Source organism: Hetaerina americana, unplaced genomic scaffold (genome assembly GCF_022747635.1).
Source record: "Hetaerina americana unplaced genomic scaffold, ioHetAmer1.1.p SCAF_4, whole genome shotgun sequence".
Classification (NCBI taxonomy): Eukaryota; Metazoa; Arthropoda; class Insecta; order Odonata; family Calopterygidae; genus Hetaerina; species Hetaerina americana.
This window is the reverse complement of record NW_027286985.1, coordinates 42,365,323-42,386,438: the sequence shown is the minus strand read 5'-3', so window position 1 is coordinate 42,386,438 and position 21,116 is coordinate 42,365,323. Positions and strand designations below refer to the sequence as shown.

Sequence of the window (21,116 nt, the reverse complement as noted above, 5' to 3'; positions counted from 1 at the left end):
ATGTTTGATATTTGATAACAAGGACACAAAGAGTACAAAGTAGAGGACCTATGATTATAAGTTATAAATTTAGCTTTGCATTTTGCTAAATGTTAAATGTGGTCACTATTTCGATTTATAAATGAGTAAATTCATTTTTCTATTTTTGAATGCTCAAATACATCTATTTTGGAAAGATTGTATATTTTTGCATCTTAAATTTAAAAAAACAACTCTTATTCATTTCCGACTAATGAGTAAAATGATATTGAATATAATTCATTATCATCTATTATGATGACTAATCAGTGATCTCCACTTATGCTTGTATGCAAAAATGGTGAATAAAATTAATAAAAATTAATAATAATATTTGGAATGTGTAGGGTTACATAATTTTACATAAAGCTATATAATTAATTAAGAATACATTAAAGAAAAATTAGAAAGGAAACGTTTTCATTGAGGGAGTACTTGTTGGCGAGATCCTTTAGGAAAATCCTAGGGAAAAATTTAATATGGGGAGCAGTTACGTATATCGTTTGTGCAAAAGGATAAGTGTGAACTCGAGACTCTTCTGATGTAATGGAGGGGAATATGGAACAATTAAAATATAAATAAATGAAAAAGCTCTGGGCATGGTAGGGGCATAGAGAAGCTAAGAAGAAGTTAGGGGAAGGAGGAGAAATTTGGAGAAGGCAGAAAAGTGGACACAGAAGATGCTGAGAGGCAAGAAGATGCTGAAAACGGGAATAGAGTGGAGAATATTGGGAAATTGAAGTTGATAGAAGGAATGATTAGGCATTTTTGGGTGGAATTAACGGAGGTAGAAAGCAGTGCTAAAAAATATGTTATTTTTATATGCAGTATGAAAGCTAGAATGTTGTGCGCCACTTCAATCGGGCTCTAGGAGCACAGTGTTGTGTAGAGCCAGAGTTTATGAAAAACATTCTTTACTTCTAATAATGATAATATAATTCAAGGTGACCATAGCAGTATTTCATCAAAGAAAATCGTGTCCTCCAGCTAATCTCCAAATTGCGAGTTCATCTGTCGTTTAAATTTTTAGGATTCTCTGATTAACCTGATGTGTAATTGTTAAACATTAGAGTACTCAAGAAAAGTGCTCTCCAGAAAGTCAATTTTGAGGAAGCTACTTCGTGGTTGAGTTTTTTTATGTAAGATGCATCATTTAAGTCACTATGAGAAATTTTTTGAAAAGAAAATTCTTTGCTGGTTTGATTTTTAATTGAAATTTATAATTATGCTTTAAGTGCAAACATTTATTTGATTTTAAATCAGCATGCATACTACTTAAGATAAATACGTAGATACTCTTAAATCTCTCTGAATATTCGATAAAAATCTTGAGCAAGGTTCCTCGTGATAATGTAAATTGCGTAATTGTGAGAGATCCGGAGGCACCTCCCTTCCGTTATACAAATCTCGATCGACTGACCCACTCAGGCGTCGTCCCACCTATATATCCACCCGAACCCCGAATCCGAGGCCGAGCGGGCATAGGGAGGTAGGACGGTCCGAGAAGGACGGTCGGCCGGATTTAGTTCGGAAGGGACATACCTCCAGGTCACATTCCGTGACAGTTCCTTTATTAGTTGTACATACAGAGTTATTACAATTTGGTTGGAAAACACCGCTCCCCGGCCACGGGAGAAGCTATGAGCAACAGCCATATTATCCACAAAAACATTAATGGCCGTATCTGGCTCTGCCACACTTACGGCATGGTGCGCCGCCATGATTGCGGCCAGTGCTTCGGCTTCCACTATTGGGGTTTCTTGTTCCAGTGCCCAAATTTCCGTGGATTTTAACATTGGTATAGTCCAAGCTACCTGCCACGGTGTGGCATCACTATATACATCAAGAATATATCTGTAATTAATAAAATCTCGTGGCTGGTGCCAAACTCCTTCATCCCATAGACGGGACAACCATGTGGTGTCGCGTTGCGCTGTCTGAGTGATCAGGAACAACGGTAGACGAAGCACATAGACACACCAAGAGATAAACCCCGCTGCTTTGGGGATGTCGCGGGTGTGGATGCGTTTAACCACGTTTTTAATGTAACAAATCCGTCTTAAAGAGTAACGCGTAAGTTTGAGGGTCATGTCGACTGTATTTATTTTAACGCCTAAGTATTTAATTCTTCCCTTTAACTTACACGCATAAGAGATATACTGAAGGAAATGGCTTAACCAACACCCTTATCTAAACCTGGAACGGCACTGAAGTTGGTTCTCAATTCGCGCAGCTTTTAAAAACAAGTAACATGCTACAAACATAATTCGGTGTAATTCGAATGAAAGAAATTTCTTAACATTTTTATGAGAAAATTCTGATAGTAAACCTTGCGCTACTATCCTTGCTAGTCTTAAATTTTGGAAACCATATATTGCCCATCATTGAAAATAAAAATATTTGTCTAAAGGCATAAAATGTCTTATTCCTAATAATATCTTCGGATGGAATAGATACAAAGGAGTTAACTGACAAGACGGAAGTACGAGGGGATATCTAAAAATTTATAAAGTAACCGAGTTATAAAATAAATTTTTATTTTTCTTAAAACTTCTCTACATAGTCACCATCTAGAGTTTTACATTTCTCCCAGTATTTCTTGGCCTTTCGAAGACCGTCATTGGAGAACTCAGGATACTATATTGTATCGAAAACTATTGTTCCACCTCTTGAATGACGTTATTTGTGTTCCCAAATGTCCGACCGTACAATGGTTTTTTGAGTTCTTGGAAAATAAAAAGACGCTTGGGGAGAGATCGGGAGAGTAGGGCAGATGTGACAAATTTCAAAAGCCACATCGCGCTTTTGAAATTTGTCACATCTGCCCAATTTTGATTGCCAGTCGCGCAGTGGTCGTGACTGCAGTTCGCGCCGTGTTTTTTTCTGAAAAAGAGTCTGTAGTCGTGGAACCCAGTGTGCTGACACCTTTGACATGTGTAGTTCTTAGTGAATAATTTTCCACGGAAGGCCATAAATAAGATCACTTTCATTCATGATCATTGGATGGTTGCTCCTCGGTTTAATAGGATGAAGTCCTCCACTTTCTTCTCTGTGGCAGTATCTTCAATAAATGATGGTCTCAACTTCATGGATAGTCTGTGAGAGGCAATTGGCTAGTTTGAAAATTCTTTTTCCACTTCACAACTGTACCAGTGCCCTGAAACCTTTTAAATGAAGGAACATAATCTCACTGCGACCCTATTATCTTCTCCATGCTGCGAGTTACTTCAATATACGACCTCCTCTAATAAAACAAATCAACATTAATAGATTTTTTTAAGGTAATCTACCGGTTAAGGTAGGTTTTTGGATGGACACAACTACCAAACAAACATTTTATTATTCCTAACAAAAAAAAATTCATCATCCTACTCTATATCAGGTCCCTCTTCATCTCTGAGTACTTTCTTCCTCCCTTCATCCCGTCCAACATCCCTATCCTGTTCCTTCCCTTTCCTCGTTTGCCTAACATTCTCCCCTCAATTACAGTCTTCAACATCCCGCTGCCGGTCGTTATCCCCTTTAGCCACTTTTCCTGCCTCCATAGGATTGCTCCCAATAAACCACTCTCTTCGCCCACCATACCAAGTACTTCCTCATTTGTTTTCTTCTCTGTCCATTTCACCTTCTCCATTCTTCTCCACACCCACATTTCAAAAGCCTCCAGTCTACGTCTATCCTCCTGCTTCAATGACCACGTTTCCGCGCCGTACATAGCTACGCTCCAAATTAAAGTTTTTACGAGTCTTTTCTTAACATCCTTACTCAACGTCCCCGTCATTAACTCCCTCCTTCTTGTGAAAGCCTCTTTGCCTAGCGCAATTCTTCGCCTTACGTCCCTACTACTTTGACCGCGTTGGTCCAAAACACTACCGAGATACGTAAACTGTTCTACCTGCTCTAGTTTTTGCCCTCCTACCTTAATGTTAAGCTTAGCCTTTTTATTTCTAGAAAATCGCATAACCTTTGTTTTATTAATATTGATTCTCATCCCATAGCTGTCGCACTGAATTTCCAATTCACTCAGCAAAGCTTGCAGCCCCTTGGCTGACTGACAAACTAAAGCTTGGTCATCAGCAAACCTAACTGATTTTACGAATTCCCCGCCCACTTTCATTCCTACCTCGAGTTCTTCCCATGCCTCTTTGATCATTTCCCCTGCATACAGGTTGAACAGCAACGGTGATAATGGGCAACCCTACCTTACACCCCTTCCTAACACTGCCCATCCTGACTCCCCGTTTCCCACCCGCACCTGAGCAGTCTGAGACATGTACAGGTTACGGATTAGCCTCCTTTCCCTCCAATCTATTCCTATTTTCTGCAATATACTCATTAGTTTTCCCCAATTATCTATCAAACGCTTTTTCGAAATCTACGAAAAGGGCAAATACCTCCTGGTTGTGTTCTATATTCCTCTAAATTAATAATCTCATTACTGCAATGGCATCACGCGTACCTCTCCCCTTCCTAAACCCAAACTGATCATCCCCTAAGTAATCATTTGCCCTACTCTCTATCCTTTTGTTTATGATCCTGAGAACAACTTTAGGTGCGTGGGATATCAAACTAATTGTCCTATAGTCCTCACATGACGTGGCCTTTACCTTTTTCGGAATAGGAACTAAAACTGATCTCACAAAGTCTTCCGGCCAGATTCCCTCCTCATAAATACTACGGATCAGCCCATATAGCCTCTTCCTCCCACATTTTCCTAAGCATTTTAAAAGTTCCGCGGGAATGTTATCTACCCCCACGGCCTTATTTAATTTCATCTCCCTTAATGCCCTTTGTATCTCATTGTCTAGTATGCCTGGACCTAAGCTATCTTCCTCTACGTCATTTTCTTTTTCAATGTCTAACTTTGTTGGTCTGAGTTCTTTACTATACAGTTTTTCTATATACTCCTTCCATCTCTCTTGGATCTTTCCTGCGTCAACTATTACCTTACCCGCCTTATCTCTAACTGTTAGCTTAGCTCTTCCTTTCTTACTTCCCGATAACGATTTAACTTTGCTGTACAGCGCACCGATTTCACCCTTCCGCTGGAGACTCTCCATATCCTCGCACTGCGTCTTCCACCTGGCTTCTTTTGCTTTATGTGTTGCCCGCCTCAATTTATTGTTCAATTCTTTGTACTTCATTTTTCCTAACTCTGTATTTACATTCTTCCATTTTCGCCGTTCATCCATCTTTGTAATCATCTCATCCATGATCCATGGTTTCCTAGTCCTTTTAGCGTTAACGGTTCCAATAGTGTCTTTTGCGGCTTTAGACAACCCTTTCTTGATCATTTCCCATTTTTCTTCGATAGTACTTATCTCTTTACCATCCTCCATGATTTCCTCTACCACCTGTTTGTATTCCTTCCTTTTCAAACCATTTAATGCTTCTACATTGCATTTTCTAACTCGCCGCCCCTGCCTTATCTTTTTGAAACGGACTCTACATTTCATAACAACTAAATTGTGGTCAGAGTCCGCATCCGCACCCGGGAAGCTGTGCGAATTTATAACACTGTGCCTAAACCTGTGTCTAACCAGGATATAATCTAGCTGATACCTTTCTGAGTCACCTGGCATTTTCCATGTATACTTGCGTCTTTTGTGGTGTCTAAACCAAGTGTTGGTGATGACTAGCCCCTGTCTCCTGCAGAACTCAACTGCTTTCTCCCCGCGGTCATTCCTCGTGCCTAAACCGTAGTCCCCGACCTCGTCACCATCTCTTCCTTCGCCTACCGTCGCATTCCAATCCCCCATCACTATCAAATGTTTCCCTGCAGGAACACACGCGATTACCTCCTCTAACTGGTCGTATATCCTATCGACCTCTTCTTCCTTATGGTTGCTCGATGGCATGTATACCTGAATAATAACTAAGTTCGTCGGTTCTGCTATTATCTCTACTAGTAGTATTCTATCCGTTACCTGCTCTATGTTGACTACGCTTCTTCCTACCTCTTCATTTAATACTATGGCAACCCCTCGTTGGCTCTCGTCCCCGCCGCTGTATATTATTCTATACTTATCACTCCAGTAATCCCCGCTATCTTTCCATCTCACCTCGCATAGACCTAAATATCTATTTTTCCCCTTTCCATCTCTCGCTTCATATTTTTCAGCTTACCTATCCTCATCATTGTCCCAACATTCCACGTTCCTATTCTAACTAATTTGGTCCTCTTCTCCTGCGTGTTCTGTCCTTCTGCTGCTGGTTTTCCCTTGCAAGGGTTTCGTGGGATGACGACCGCGGAAGCCTTGCCTCCCCCGCTGCCGGGCACGGGACACGGCCGATTGGGCCGAGCCTCGTGGTTGCCAGGACTCAAAATATCTCTATTGTCCATCATATTGTTCTTGGGAATGATAATTGAGGTGGTTTCCCGTTGCCTTCCTCAATAGTGTTTTTAACGTGACACCATCACTTATTGGCCGCCCCACCGGGGTCAGATGCCTTTGCAGCCGCCTCACTGAGGAACAGACGCTGCGTGGACTACCTTTCGTCTGGCTCCTAACCTTCGACCTATCTGCCATGGGTGACCCTACCAGGAGCAATTTTTATTACTCCCGCCAGCACAGCTCTTGGGGTCATCGGAACGCACAAACCCTTCCACCACGTCAAGGTTGTAGTCCGGGGAGGGACATTAATAGATATTATTTAAAATACATTAATACATTACACAACATTAATAGATACAATTTACAATTTTGTACATGAGGATTAATTAATATGCAGAATAAATTTTATTAAGACACGCATTTAGGTTACTTCTATAGTAATGGTTAGGTAATAATTACTTAAAAACGATACACCCATGTAGTACCACTATCAAATTTCCAAATAAATGAATATATACGGAACTATATATTCGTGTGTGTGTAATTTCTTTAATCCTGTAAAAGTTAAACGCGGAATGGGGTTCCAGCGTCATTATTAACAACTTTAACGATTTTGGGAGACTTTCTGTGGATCTTTTACGAGTATAGAGATAAACTTGCGTCTGCTTGTTGACATAAATGTGTGAAAATGGCAAAAGATTCCTTCATTTCTCCAATCATGTCCAAACTGCATTGGCTTTATTCTTCTTCGTCGGCCATTATTCAAATTCAAATAGGTTGTAGCCACGATTATGATCATCTGATGATTACTAAGTATCTTGATCCTGAGTATTAATAAATACTTAGTAATTTTTCATGTCGATTTTTGCAATCGCCTTAGATATTGAGTGTTATTAGCTCTATATATTAATTTTACTTATTGGGTTACATTTAGCAATGAATAAAACTCTTGTTGAAGTATTTCTACGATTTCACCCTTTGAACGTAAGCTGGTATAAATATACTTTTAAATAATTGATTCATTTAAAAATAAACCATGTTCCTATATCTTATTAATTTTTTAATTGCTTACATTAAATAATAAACCAACAGATAAAAAGTATTGTCCTGATTTACGATTTTTGAATGACTATCTCTTTTGGATTCTATGCAAAATAATTTTTTTAATTTTTTAAATATCTCTCAATATTAAATTCAATTGGAAATGAAAAAATAGTAACTTTTTGATTTCACAAAAAATTTAGCATCTTCAGGTCACCTGAAGATGACGTTGAACGTCGAAACCCGGGTCGTATCGTAATACATTTTCTGTGAAATTACTAAGTTACTATTTTTTCATTTCCAATATGAATCGATCCCATAAAATGACGCCGGAAACCATCAATTGAATTCGATGTATTTAAAAGGTTTACATTAAATCTACCAAAGAATGACCTAAGAACTAAAAATATTATTTGTCTACTTATGAAAAAAATTTCGTGTTTAAAATTTTAAGTATTAAGAGGATATTAATCATTGAATATTTTTAAGTCCTGCCTCCAACTTAAATCTTGAATGTAGGTAGAAATCGTATATATAGATTTAAATGTGTGCTTCATTTTCGCCATCCTGGGAAGTTACAAGAAACATGGTACGTCGATGGTTTTCACGGAAGATATTACGTATATCCTCCTTGAACATATGCGACCCGTCGTGTTTTTGCCCCTCGCTTACCGGCAACCCGCTCGTTACACCCAGCTTAAAGTGGAAGATGCGACGGCCAAATGACTTGCGAGCGCCGATGCGCTGCGAACTTTCAAAGCAGTCACGAAATGTAGTTTTTGTTTTGAAAAGAGTGCTACTGGTCATTTGAACTCTTATGAGTACATTACATCTTTTAAGGATTGTCGTCTTATTTTTCTAAATGCACCATATGCGAGTCGAAAACTTCGTCCGTCTTTTTGTATTTGTACTCATGTTAATATCGAAGCGATGTTTTATGAAATCCTGCACGTATTTTAAAAGTCTGAATAAACAAAAGCCTTCACGAGAACTTCCCCGTTTTGTGGAAAAGCCATTATATTTAGGAATCGCCACGGCATAGAGAACACAGGCGTTTTTTTCTTCCATCTAAAACGGTAAAATTGTTAATTTCTTATACGTTCAGATTATACGTATAGGTTTTTGGAAAATGACTCGGAATAGGGTAGTTAATAATATTCGATGGGGTAATGGAGGAGGATTTGATAGTATGAAATATTGCTTCATCAAATTATCAATTCCATTGTTGCGAGTTAACTTTAATATGAGCACGAAATTATTCAGGAACTTCGGTAAGTCTTTGAGAAAAGAGGATTAGATTTAGCGTATTTGATGGCTACTGAGATATTGGCGATGAATAAGGTGAAGGAATTAAGGTGGATGGAGAGAGTTGTTGTTATTAGGGAAGGCAACCGACAGTTGAAGTAATTTGCGCCATTAGGGATAGGTGAATAATGTGGCATAGGTAAGGTCACTGTTCATGGGCAAAGAGCGGAGAGAAACCCGATGTCGGTATTAGCTAAATCTGTATGAGTTTCACCTAGAGTTCATACTATGTAACGTGCCATCCGACGTACGGTGTAAGCATGAATTGCCCTCCATATGGCACCCTAGTAATGATCGGTAAACCTCTAAAAAATCCTTCCCCCGCCGGGATTCAAACCCGGTCCCACGGGCGGGAGGCCAGTTATTAGCAACCGAACCACAATAGTTATAAAATTACAGTCTAATAATAATTACACACAAAAGAGCGAAGGACTTCAAATACTAATGTTAGATGAGAAAAACTTCAAAGGCTGTTTTGTAAAATCGAACGTTGGGAAAGCGGGTACGAAGGGAAGAGATCATGGGGATGTTGAAATGATTCGTTGGAAGAAGTTGTTGGAGGATGGCAAAGCAAATCGTGCGGAGGAAGAGGTACATGAATTCATATAATGTACTGAGGCATAAGCTTTATCGAAATCAAGGTAGAAAAGTATTGCCACCGATTGCAGGAAGGAGCTGGGATTCCTACCTTCTTGAACCTATTGCTTGATTGGCTGTTTAACTTAGCGTATTCGTGTCGTAGTTTCAATAAAATGTGCTGATTTAAATGCTAACTCACAGATTAAATATTCCGTAAATGTTAAGTTTTCCTCTGGGCGTAACACCGCGCGAGTCACTTTATTCTTTCCGCGAGAGTAACTTTCGAATTTTCGGCTTTTCTTTTGACTTTCTCGGGTTGTAGAGAAACCGGATTCACCCAAGTGCACGCGGTGGCGACTTTGGCGGGGAAACAGACACGCGATGGCGGCGGGTGTATATATATACAAAATCAGTTCCCGTGTGGCGGCGGGAGGAAGAGACGGTGGCGATGTCAAACAACTGCAAGCAAACCTCTACCGGTGGGGGTAGTGAGGGAGGAGAGGGGGGGAAGAGAGCGTGATTCACGGGGCGGAAGGGGGCGGGATAGGGATGCGCCGAGATTAGGGGGTGAGGGAAAGAGTCACGCAATCGAGAGGGGGACGGGCCGTGAAAAACGGTGGCACGATGCCAATCGACGTGACTAGGCGAGCGATTGGGCACCCCCTCCACCCGTCGTCCCTTCCGCCGCCGCTGCTCTCATCCTTCTCGCCTTTACCGACATGCCTTCACGGGGGGCCGCGCCGATGCTGACGGCAGCCGTGGGGACGTTTCCCGCAATCCCGGTCGGCGGCGTCGGAGGTCTCTCGCAGCCATAGACTATTCGCCTCTACTCATACCAATTTGTCTCTCACTCCCCGATTCTCAACTTGATTCATTATCGTTTGTCGTACTGGTAACTTGTCGGGCCTATTTGTCCTCCATACTAAATGCCTGACTATTTTCTGACTTCATCAATCGGCCCGGATGCAACGGAACTCAGGTTTCCAATAGGGATAATTATCATGAATAATATTTGTCAGAAAAATATTTATCCTATTTATTGCTTTTTTTCTTCATCATCCATGATTAAAAATATCCCATGAACTAGTTTCAGGTGATTTAAAATCAATATTGTCCTTTCAGAGAAGTTGTCTGTGGATTTTTTCAGTGACTTTGGAGATGGCAAGAAAGATATTGAGCCGGCTGGGACTTCCTCTGTTTGAAGTCTTTAAATTTTGTCTTTAGAATTTTATGCTGTTTATTCTCTTAAGTAAATAAATACGGAATCATTGACGCAATCCTCTTGGTAATGTATCCACTCATACATGTAAACTCGTAGAAAGATTGATTTCACAATCCTCCGGGAGACGATGGAAGTTCCACCGAAGTTTCTTTTCCGCTGTTGCAAACTTGGTCGGAGTGTGAGTTTTTTCGGCGAACCGTTTCATATTTATATTATTTAGTGGGTGTAGGTGGAGGGGATTATTATCTATAACCCTTAAGCTAATAAATCAGATAATTACGCAATGGTATCACGGTGTTAATTTACATTTAAATGTCAAATTATTGAACAGTGACCCAACTATTTACATTACATTGTAGCATATTTGGCTATGAAGCTACATGATGCAGATATGGTTTACTTACAGGAATCTATGGAATGAATGGTCGGAGATGGATAGATCCCCTTTTTCTCTGAAAAGTAATAAGTTCACTTTCACAGTGTAGATCAAAACTTTCACGTATCCAGACATAACTTTCACGCACGGATGTTACATTTATAGAATATTTAAGGCTCATTGAGAGTACCCACTCACACCCTGACAAAATTTAAAGCGGAGGAGTGGACACTTTTGAAGCTTTACATCTGATGCGAAGGAATCATGTTTCATTCCCTCAGCATTGGTGAATCGCGAAATTTTAAATCGATTGGCATATTCACTCGTACTCATCGAATCTTTGTATTTTTCCGCTCTTTCCAGTGCGACCTGTCGGGATACTTACGGTCTCCCGGACACGAACTACGCTCGTCGAGGGGAAGAGACGAGGGCGCTGTGCACCTCGGAGTACTCTGACATCTCCCCGCTAACCGGAGGAAACGTGGCCTTCTCCACGCTCGAGGGGCGGCCCTCCGCCTACAACTTTGACACCAGTCCCGAGTTACAGGTGAGCCCGCCCTCCGCTGTGGATGCCTAAGCTCCGAGGAATCTTAAGGCGAAACACCCATAGGCTTACTTCTTAACTGTATCCTTTGCTTTGTTGAACATTAAATAGCTAATACTTCATGTGGTTCAAGGAATCTATCTCGATCCGTCTGGTTAATCTTCATTCTTGCCCCGTTCCGGGGGTAGGGTGAAGAATTTGCCGAAATAAACACTATGTAGTTACTTAATTATTGGAGTTTATTTACTATCGGAGTTACTTTTTACTATCGTTTAATATATTTTTTCTCATGTCGTTGGTGGCATTCCTGTTATATAGTATAGAGTGTAACTCTGGTACTACTAATTTTTCATTCCCAATCCTGTGTTGGTTCTCCATCACTACCTCTGTTATGCAACATATTTATCCCAACTAACAGAAACTAAATTAATAAATATAACATGTAGAGTACATAATTAAAACATTTAAAACATCGACACGAATAAAAAAGACGAGGCATGCATGAGGGAAGACTAACTTTGCAGATTTCACTAGAATTCGGGTGGAATTTGCTAAGTTCCCTCACATTCATTTAGTGTGAGAGACTTCCACCAAGTAACGCCTGAGAGAGTACATCAAAAAGGATTACGTACTTGTACGAATATATTTACGTTTTGACATTCTTCTTGGAACGAGGAAGAATGACCTTCTCGTAGTGAAGGTGAGAGTGATTCTGAGAGTTACAAGAGAGTCATGAGGCAGGCAATTTTGTCTATTGTTTGCTATTATTATTCGTTTATTTCGGAGAAACGAAAGCCCGTTACGGCCATTGTGTCAACTCTCAGTTTCTCATTTTCTTTATGTCTGCCGATTCTGGAATTATTGATGTCTGCTGATTCTTCTATCCAGTGGCGGTGAAGCAGTTATCAAAGTATTGATTGTGGGAAGCTACAGGTACAGCTAATACCGTGGAACGGCTTAAGGCAGTGTCCCCCATTAGCCTGCTTGATCATGTCGAGGGTCTCAGTTGCCGTCTTCCCGAGTTTCGCACAAAACTTCACGGAATAACGTTGCTCTAAATTCAGATTCATTTTGTTTTTCGACGCGGACAAAAACTTTGCTTCACTAAAAACGGTGTCCTCACTCAACGACAGCCCGCAGGCGACTGAGGTTGGTGTCGGTCTATTGCTAAGAGCCCCCTCCACCTTACCCTGCCAGGCAGACCCCCCTCCACCGCTCCGTTCGCGCCAGAGAAAATCAGTCCTACCACTTTTGGGTGCGACCCTGTATACTTTTAGGTTTGTCAGTATGGAATGATTGAGAAGGAGTGCGGGGGGGTTTAGAGATTAACGGTAATTTTCAATGCGAATGGGAAGGCCATTGGCGCATTAGCCAACTTTAAAAGAGGCCATATATTATATTTTTCAAAGCGCAATTGACCCGTTAGATTTGTTTGGAAGAGAAAACTGAGGTCCGGAAAATACGTCTGTATTTAAAACATTGGCATTTGTCCCCCTCCGCATCCCTTACGAAGGGTAAGGGATCTTTTTTAATATGCCGCGCGGATTCCCGGGACAATAGAAAGAGACGACACGGCATATTGGAGGGATGTGGACTCATTATTTTTTATCTTGGGTTATGTTTCCTTTGAATCCGACCAATTTTGTGAATGCCGTGGCATTAGGGAATAATGAGGTTGAAAGACCATCATGTTTCATAGAGCTTCGGTTTTAGCGTAAACCATTGTGCTTCTGAATGTGTCTAATTATGTTTCCCTCTTCTTCTTGAAGTTGACCCCCATATACTTCTCTCCCTCCTCCCAATCTTAGAATTAATTTTTTTATTTGATACTCCATCAAATCGTTTATTTTCATAATTCTTCTGTAGTGAATTTTTATCGCTTGTAAACTTCTTTTTCCTGCTGCCCCTATCCTTCGCATCTCAAAAGGGTAGAAATGCGAACATCAACAGATGTTTCCTTTGAAAAAACAATTTGCCTTTTCTGATTCTCCATACATAATTCCACTTGTTTCTTCATTTTTATGTGATATTACTACCTAAGTATCAAAATTCTTCCTCTTTTTTTGATTATTTACATAGCTTGCAAATTAAAAATAGGGATTACTTTGCTTTGTGAAAATGTCGTATCCTATTAATAACTATGAAAAGATGTGCACGATTTTAAAGAATCCGTATTCGCAATCAACTAATCACTGGTATTATTTTATGAACGTCATTATATATAACCCTGTAGCAATTGACAAAATGGATAAGCTTGACGTTATTCCTCTCCCATTTTATTGGCTTTTTTCAGTTCAGAAAATAAATATGGCATCTCTTCCAACAATCACGTGAAAAATCAATGAATGGAATTTAATCCGTAAATGTCTATGCCTTACATGTGCTTTCTGTGATTTACTGATATTAATTCTCTTATTTTGTGCAAAATATTACTTTATGAAAACCATCATTTCAGGAATGGGTGACAGCCACGGACATCAAAATTACGCTTGACCGGTTGAACACCTTCGGAGATGAAGTTTTCGAGGATGCTTTGGTCCTCAGGTCCTATTTCTACGCCATTTCGGATTTTGCCGTCGGTGCCAGGTGAGTGCGCTCTCCTTTAACTCCCCTACGGTATCTTTAAAAAACCTCATCACCCTTCAAGGGAAGGGCAAAGCTTTTGTAGAAATGAAAGGGTGAACCTGATTTCGCCCTGAAATTATAGAGAGAATTATTATTTACCTACCAAATTATTTCAAGATTAAAATTCCCAGATAAAAGAAGATTAATAAACTCCGTGTACCAATGAAAATGCAACGCTACTTTCTCCAAAACCATGGCTCATTCCCTGCATAGATTTTGTCCTACATCCCCTTGTAGAACGTCCACATTGGGTAAAACCTTACTGTTATACATATACATATGCTGTGTACGTGCACATAAAGAGTAAGGTTTTATCATTAATCTTAACAAGAAAAATGGAGCTCTCCCTTAGTCGCCGATTAGAATTTTTCCAAGTCCCGATATCCGCATTTTTAGGACTGTACGATGTACTATGATGTATCAACACCTGTTCGAAATTTTTGATATCGACAAAGTCAGTATATATATATATATATATATAAGATATATATATATATATATATATATAAGATATATATATATAATATATATCCTGAGATATATATATATCTCAGGGTAAATTACGTTTCTTCGATAGCTCAAGTGGTTAAGAGCATCCGCCCGGCAAGTGGAAAGATCCGGTGTTCAAGTCCCGGTCAAGGAAATATTTTTACTCTTGTGATCCGTTCGATTCCGCCTTCCCCACCTTTATTGTGTTCGTCCTTTATATGTGTTCCTATCCCTTTTCCTTATATCTGTTTCTATATGTATGAGTATATATATATATATATATATATATATATATATATATAAGGAACCAATTATTTTTTTATAATTAATTATGGTCGATATGACAATTTCGACGATGCATATATCCGATATCAAAATAATGACGTTATAGTCATTGGAAATTATGATCGATATCACTTGATATAAAATTAACACCATGTATCGTCTTTCCCTCGATATTATGTCGACAGTGAATATTAGAAATGAAAATAAATACTGCACAGCCTTACAAATAAGGGTCGGTTGAAGGGGATAAAGAGGTGAATCATCTTCGTCTTAAGGTAAAGAATTAGTAGTCAGTATGGAGGGAGGTAGAGATACAAGTTACATGCATATTAATGCAGTTGAAAATAGGTCATGCATCTCAACTGCATGCTATCTCTTTATCCGTAGCCTTAAGCTTCTTGGTACCCTGGTGGTTTAAGCGCGTGCAGCACACTCCTCTGTTTTATTCATTAAGTGGGAATAATGTGCGCACTAAAGTTAATGAGGGGTTTAACGGGAGCTGCAATTTAATAATATCTTTAGGGATACTTTGTATGGAGACTGTTTCGTGGTGAATATTTTGTGCGGCTACTCTAAAGACTTTCTTTCCTTCTCTTCAATGCCATCCGCCGCTCAGGTGCAAGTGCAACGGTCACGCGTCCGAGTGCGTCAACAGCACGGGCGTGAACGGGGAGTCCCGGCGCGTATGCCGCTGCGAGCACAACACTGCCGGCCCCGACTGCAACGAGTGCCTGTCCTTCTATAACGACGCGCCGTGGGCCCGGGCGTCGGCGGCCGACGCGCACGAGTGCAGACGTGAGTTGCCCCTCTACCATATCATTTCAGTTCGCACAGTCGAGTCGCCTCCGCAGAGCGTGCGAAAGGTCAGACACGACCGAACTAGAATATTTTGGCGTAATGACTCCCACGCCCGAAACTCCAATGCACCCCTGCCTCTGATTTACATTTGCTGGGTAGTCTATTCGTGGGTTTGCCGAGTGGAAGGTACATTCTTCACCAAAAAATCCATATTTCCCGGTGAAGAAACCAAGTTATGCTTAATTTGCTATGGAAAATATAAAGTTTTACCAAATTTTTTTCCTTGATAAATGTAATGCAGTTGATAATTATTTGATTTTTCATTGAATAAATATTTGAAAGAAGTATTCAAAATATTGAAATGATAGGTTAGAATTTTTAAATAACTGTAGTGTGCAGCTACAAGATGGTGAGTACTTGTAGTTTTTGTAAAAGTCATTGTTGGATGGATGGAGACGGGTAAGTAATTGAACAAGAGAACGAACCTGAGAATTGGCTTATTGTAAAACTGTGAATGCCTCATAACCGTACACGTGGAAACATTTAATGCTTTTGGTCAAATTTACTACATATGTGTACGTATGAAGTTCATCCTCGATTCTAATACGCTAACGTTTTTCAGTTGGGCCAACAAGAACCAAGACTGACTGTTATAGTCACGAATTATGCGAAAGAAAAGGATTCTTTGTATCGATCATTTCGACAGTCTAGTTATCTTAAGATTGCGCTCTCATCTTGCCAACCAGTTAAAATTGATGCTAAAATTATTCCCTCTCTTTATAAGTGTCAAGCTGAAATTATTTGTATTTGTCGAAAATCGGACGTTAGACATGTAATATCCGTGCTTCTAGTGTACCTCACCTCAGTTAACCAGTGATAATGTGACGTTTCCTGTTTTTCTCTGCACGAAGTTAAAATCAGAATATCGGTCCATCTGAGCAGGGCCTCAAACACACGACGTATATTCAAAGTGAGGTCTAACCGACGCACAATAATACCGCTCCTTAAGTTTTTATTTGAATAAATCGCCACTAGTTGTTTTATTACGCCTAGTTCCTTCAACTACAGTTGCGCAGATAAATATCTAACTTGCTTTGTTTCGTCCGACGGGAACGAGACTCCTTTATACCATACGTTGGGCGCCCGACGAATTTTAACTCTAATCCCGTGGATATAATGGCGTATAGATTCCTATTCCATGAAATTTTAGCACGTAGTCAGATTCGGTTACACAAAACCGCATTCCTGACATCAAACAACAATATGTTTTGCTTACGCCGCTAGAAATAGCCTAACATTCAAATGTATTGGCTGGTAGGAAACTTGTAAGTGACTTTCGATAGCATCTGCATCGCATTTAAATTCGTTCTGGGCCTAGCGAAAGCTTTGTTTCCACCAATAGACTGCCATAAACGCGGCAAAAGCCTACGCTCATTCAAGCCCTATTTAATGTTTATATCTCGGTAAACAAACGAATCATCAGCGACTAATTTGACGTCGATGACTTCATAAATCATACGTATCATCGATGATTTCATTTGTAAAGAGTTTCATTTGTAAGAAAGGAAACTGGGCGTGTATCCCCTGAGGTTCAAAGTTCTTAGAGTCTCGTTTGGCGAGAGAGACGAGAGTGGTGAAAGCAGATCTGCTTCTGCTGCCTCGCACCACCGTCCTTCCACGTCCGTCGGCCGCCCACGCGAGGGCACTCTAGACACGCGCGCGCGCCACGACATCCGCGCGGCGATCTTTCACTCGCCCCCCTCGGGGAGCGTGACCTCGTCCCCCGCACTACCGCGACCCCTCTCATTTCCCTACCTTTCACCTCGGCCCCGAAAGGCAAATACCTCCTCCATATATGCTAATACACAACCTACCACAACCAATAAACGAATAAACTAAATGCGTCTCTGGGGAACTAACGGGATTTTTTCAGCCGTCTTCAGAGGATTTTCGGTGAAAAAACTTCGACTATCTATTTATATTTGGAAAAAATGTTTTGAATTATTTTACTGGCATATAGTAGCCAACCGTTTATGGTATATCTGCACAATACATTACATCCCTAGACACAACGAGGGAGTGTGGCGTGCGGTGTAAAAGCGGCAGCCATTCATTTATAAATATAAATAAATATATATATATATATATATATATATATATATATATATATGTACATAAATATGTGTATATGTGTGAGTGTATATATATATATATATATATATACATGTATAATATGCATGGGGGATCGTGATAGTCCAGAGGTAGAACGTTGGACTACTGACTCTTTGGCTCGGTTTGTTGACTGACCCCCCTGCCCTGATATGTGACTCTCACATGCCGTTGGGCTTAGTACTGGATAAACTACCATCACTCACCAAACCGGCATTCGGGTTGATTACTATGGCTATGTGTATATATATATATATATACACACGAGGGTCATCCGGAAAGTAGTACCCGTTCGTGCCGCATGAAGTGCTGACGACGCGAGTAGCCGCTGGACGAGGTCAGATAGCTTCAGTGGCTTGTCTGCCTTCTCTGAGCCAAGTTGCGTGACGCTAGCATTGCCTGTGTTGTTTCTGTGATTGTTTACAATGTTTAAAAAAATTGAGAACGCCGCCAGTTGTGAAGTGAGGGCAGTGATTAAATTCCTCAATGCAAGAAACGTTCGCCCATGTGATATTCATCGCCAATTAAAGGAGGTGTATGGAGACAATGTAATGGACGAGTCGTCTGTTCGGCGGTGGTGTCGCAACTTCAACATGGGGAGGGGGAACACACACGACGATGAGCGTTCGGGAAGACCGTCTGTCATTACAGACCAACTGGTGAGCTCAGTTGACGAATTCGTGAGGAACGATCGGCGCGTCACAATTGATGACATCTGTGAGCATTTTCCCAATGTTTCTCGAACAATTGTTCATGAAATTGTTAAACACCATCTGCATTATGCAAAAATTTGTGCAAGATGGGTCCCTCGCAAGCTTACAGATGAGCACAAAACCAAGCGTATGGCTGCAGCACTGACGTTTTTGGGACGTTATTCTGATGAAGGAGACTCTTTCTTGACTCGCATAATTACTGGTGACGAAACATGGGTTTGTTATGCATCACCTGAGAGTAAACGACAGTCAATGGAGTGGCATCATGCTCATTCACCAAACAAACCAAAAAAATTCAAGACAGTTCTGTCCACCAGGAAACTCATGGCAACCATTTTCTGGGATCGACGAGGTGTATTGCTTATTGATTTTATGGCCCGTGGAGACACTATTAATGCCAATGCGTATTGTGAAACATTAAAGAAATTACGGCGGGCAATACAAAATCGGCGGCGAGGTCTATTGTCTACTGGTGTCATTCTCGTTCATGACAATGCCAGGCCTCATGCAGCTGGGATAACACAAAAACTTTTGCAGCAATTCAAATGGGAAACTTTCGACCATCCACCGTATAGCCCGGACTTGGCCCCTTCAGATTTTCATCTCTTTACAAAGCTTAAAGACTTTTTGGCAGGAAAAAGATTTGACAGCGATGAAGAACTTAAAGAAGGAGTGACCCTGTATCTCAATGAGCTGGCGGCGAAGGACTATGCAGCAGGAATACAGAAACTTGTCACACGTTATGACAAATGCCTTAATTTGCTTGGAGATTATGTTGAGAAGTAGTTTAAAGTATCCTCTTTCAAATAAAATTTTTTATGTTTGTTAATATTTACTTTTGTCTTTATTTCACGAACGGGTACTACTTTCCGGATGACCCTCGTGTGTGTGTGTGTGTGTGTATATATATATATATATATATATATATATATATATATATATATATATATATATATACACACACACATACATACATGTACCTACTCATTCACATGGAAATATATACGAGGAAAAAGAATAGGAATGCATAAAAAAGACAAACAAAAGAGAACACCACCAATCCTTCGACTTAGCGGGCCGACGCTCTAACGACTTGAGCTACCGAGGAAACGTAATTTACACTGAAATCTTCGGGGGGGGGGGGGTTAATGCAACCATTTGCCCCGATTATTAGGCCAGGAGATGGCGTTACGGAGCTTTTTCACCCTCCAAAGGAGAAATGGACGACACAAGAGGAAAGAATAGTTGGTGAAGCAATAATACAACGTCATAAAGGATTGGAAGAGTACGTTTCGTGGCACGCATAGCCAGAAGAAGGAGACGGGCCAGTTTGGCCGAATACATATTATAGCATCGGCAAGTCGAAGGATTCGTGGTTGGAGTCCCGGTCAAGGAAATATTTTTGCACTTTGATCTGCTCGATTCCACCTTCTCCACCCTTCTTGTGCTCGTCTTCTATGTGTGTTCCAATGCCTTTTCCTTGTATCTATTTCCATGAGAATGCGTTTATATTCAACCTGGAGGAAACGTCGAGCGGCATCAACACATCGTGCTTATTAAAATTATTATTTAAATAGTTACGGCGTCACTATTTTTACGGTCATGCCGTTTATGTTTTAATACTGATTTTAATTTGTACGAGTACTGCCTACATTGGTTCAGTGTTTATTTTGCCCTTAGCTAAACTACGCCCAACCGGTCCTTGCCTGTGTCCCGTCTCCTTCGCTATCAACTATCTTACCATCTCGTCTCGTTCTTCGATGATACTCTCCCTTCCACCGTTCCGCTCCCCATCAACCTCCCCTCTCGCATTTCCGCCCCTCGACACCTGTGCCCATCCGACACGCCACTCACCCCGTCATTACCTGCCACCCCACTCCCTCTGGCACCTTCTCTCGCCCACCCGTCCCATTCACTCCAAATTCGCCACCTATCAACCTTCCCCCGTATCCTGCCACTCTAGAGTGTCACCACCCAGCAGCCAAGAGGGTGGAGGATAGCGACCCTTGTACCTCTTCTGCGTAGTCAAAAAGTGGGATACATGTTATGCAGATTCGATTCTAATGATAGGTTTGATGTGATGATGGATTCAATGCCACGGATAGGATCGATTTGAATGATAGATTCGATTAATTTTTATTCAATTCGTAAAAAAATTCACGGCGCCATGGGTAGTCGGCTGGCATCAACTTTGCCGTGCGTCTTGAAAACGTGGAATATCTTAAAGGACAAGTAAATTGAATAATAGTACACGGCGAAGCAGAAAATGAGGGAAAATCGTTGAAATATGTTAGAAATCTTTGATATCATCATTCAATTATGTGAACTTATTGATTAGTTTCGTGAGAATGAATCAGCATCTTCAAAAGTCATTACTGAGCATAAAATCTCCGTTATTTTGCCACCAAAATAATGATAATACCTGTAAACTAATAGAAAACCAGGACTGTAAAATCGCATTTTCGGGATGATCAATTAGCTTGGGTGAATATATTTCTGAAAATTTTAATGTTTCTCCTGGAAAAACTGTACAAATTTGAATCTCCAGAACCGTAAAATGTTTGGTATAAAAAACACATGTAAATGTGATTTTTCACGGCTGTATTAAATCAAATTA

At 40.5% G+C, this 21,116-nt stretch overlaps 1 protein-coding gene across 1 annotated transcript in view; it reads left to right on the top strand.

The window, feature by feature from the left end:
- The window catches only part of LanB2 (laminin subunit gamma-1), a 332,757-nt gene that overhangs the window by 178,404 nt on the left and 133,237 nt on the right, over positions 1-21,116 (top strand). Inside the window, exons 4-6 of the mRNA XM_071589758.1 lie at positions 11,240-11,423; positions 13,876-14,006; positions 15,436-15,614. Coding sequence (XP_071445859.1) covers positions 11,240-11,423; positions 13,876-14,006; positions 15,436-15,614 — 494 coding nt within the window. The remainder of the gene's footprint in view (positions 1-11,239; positions 11,424-13,875; positions 14,007-15,435; positions 15,615-21,116) is intronic.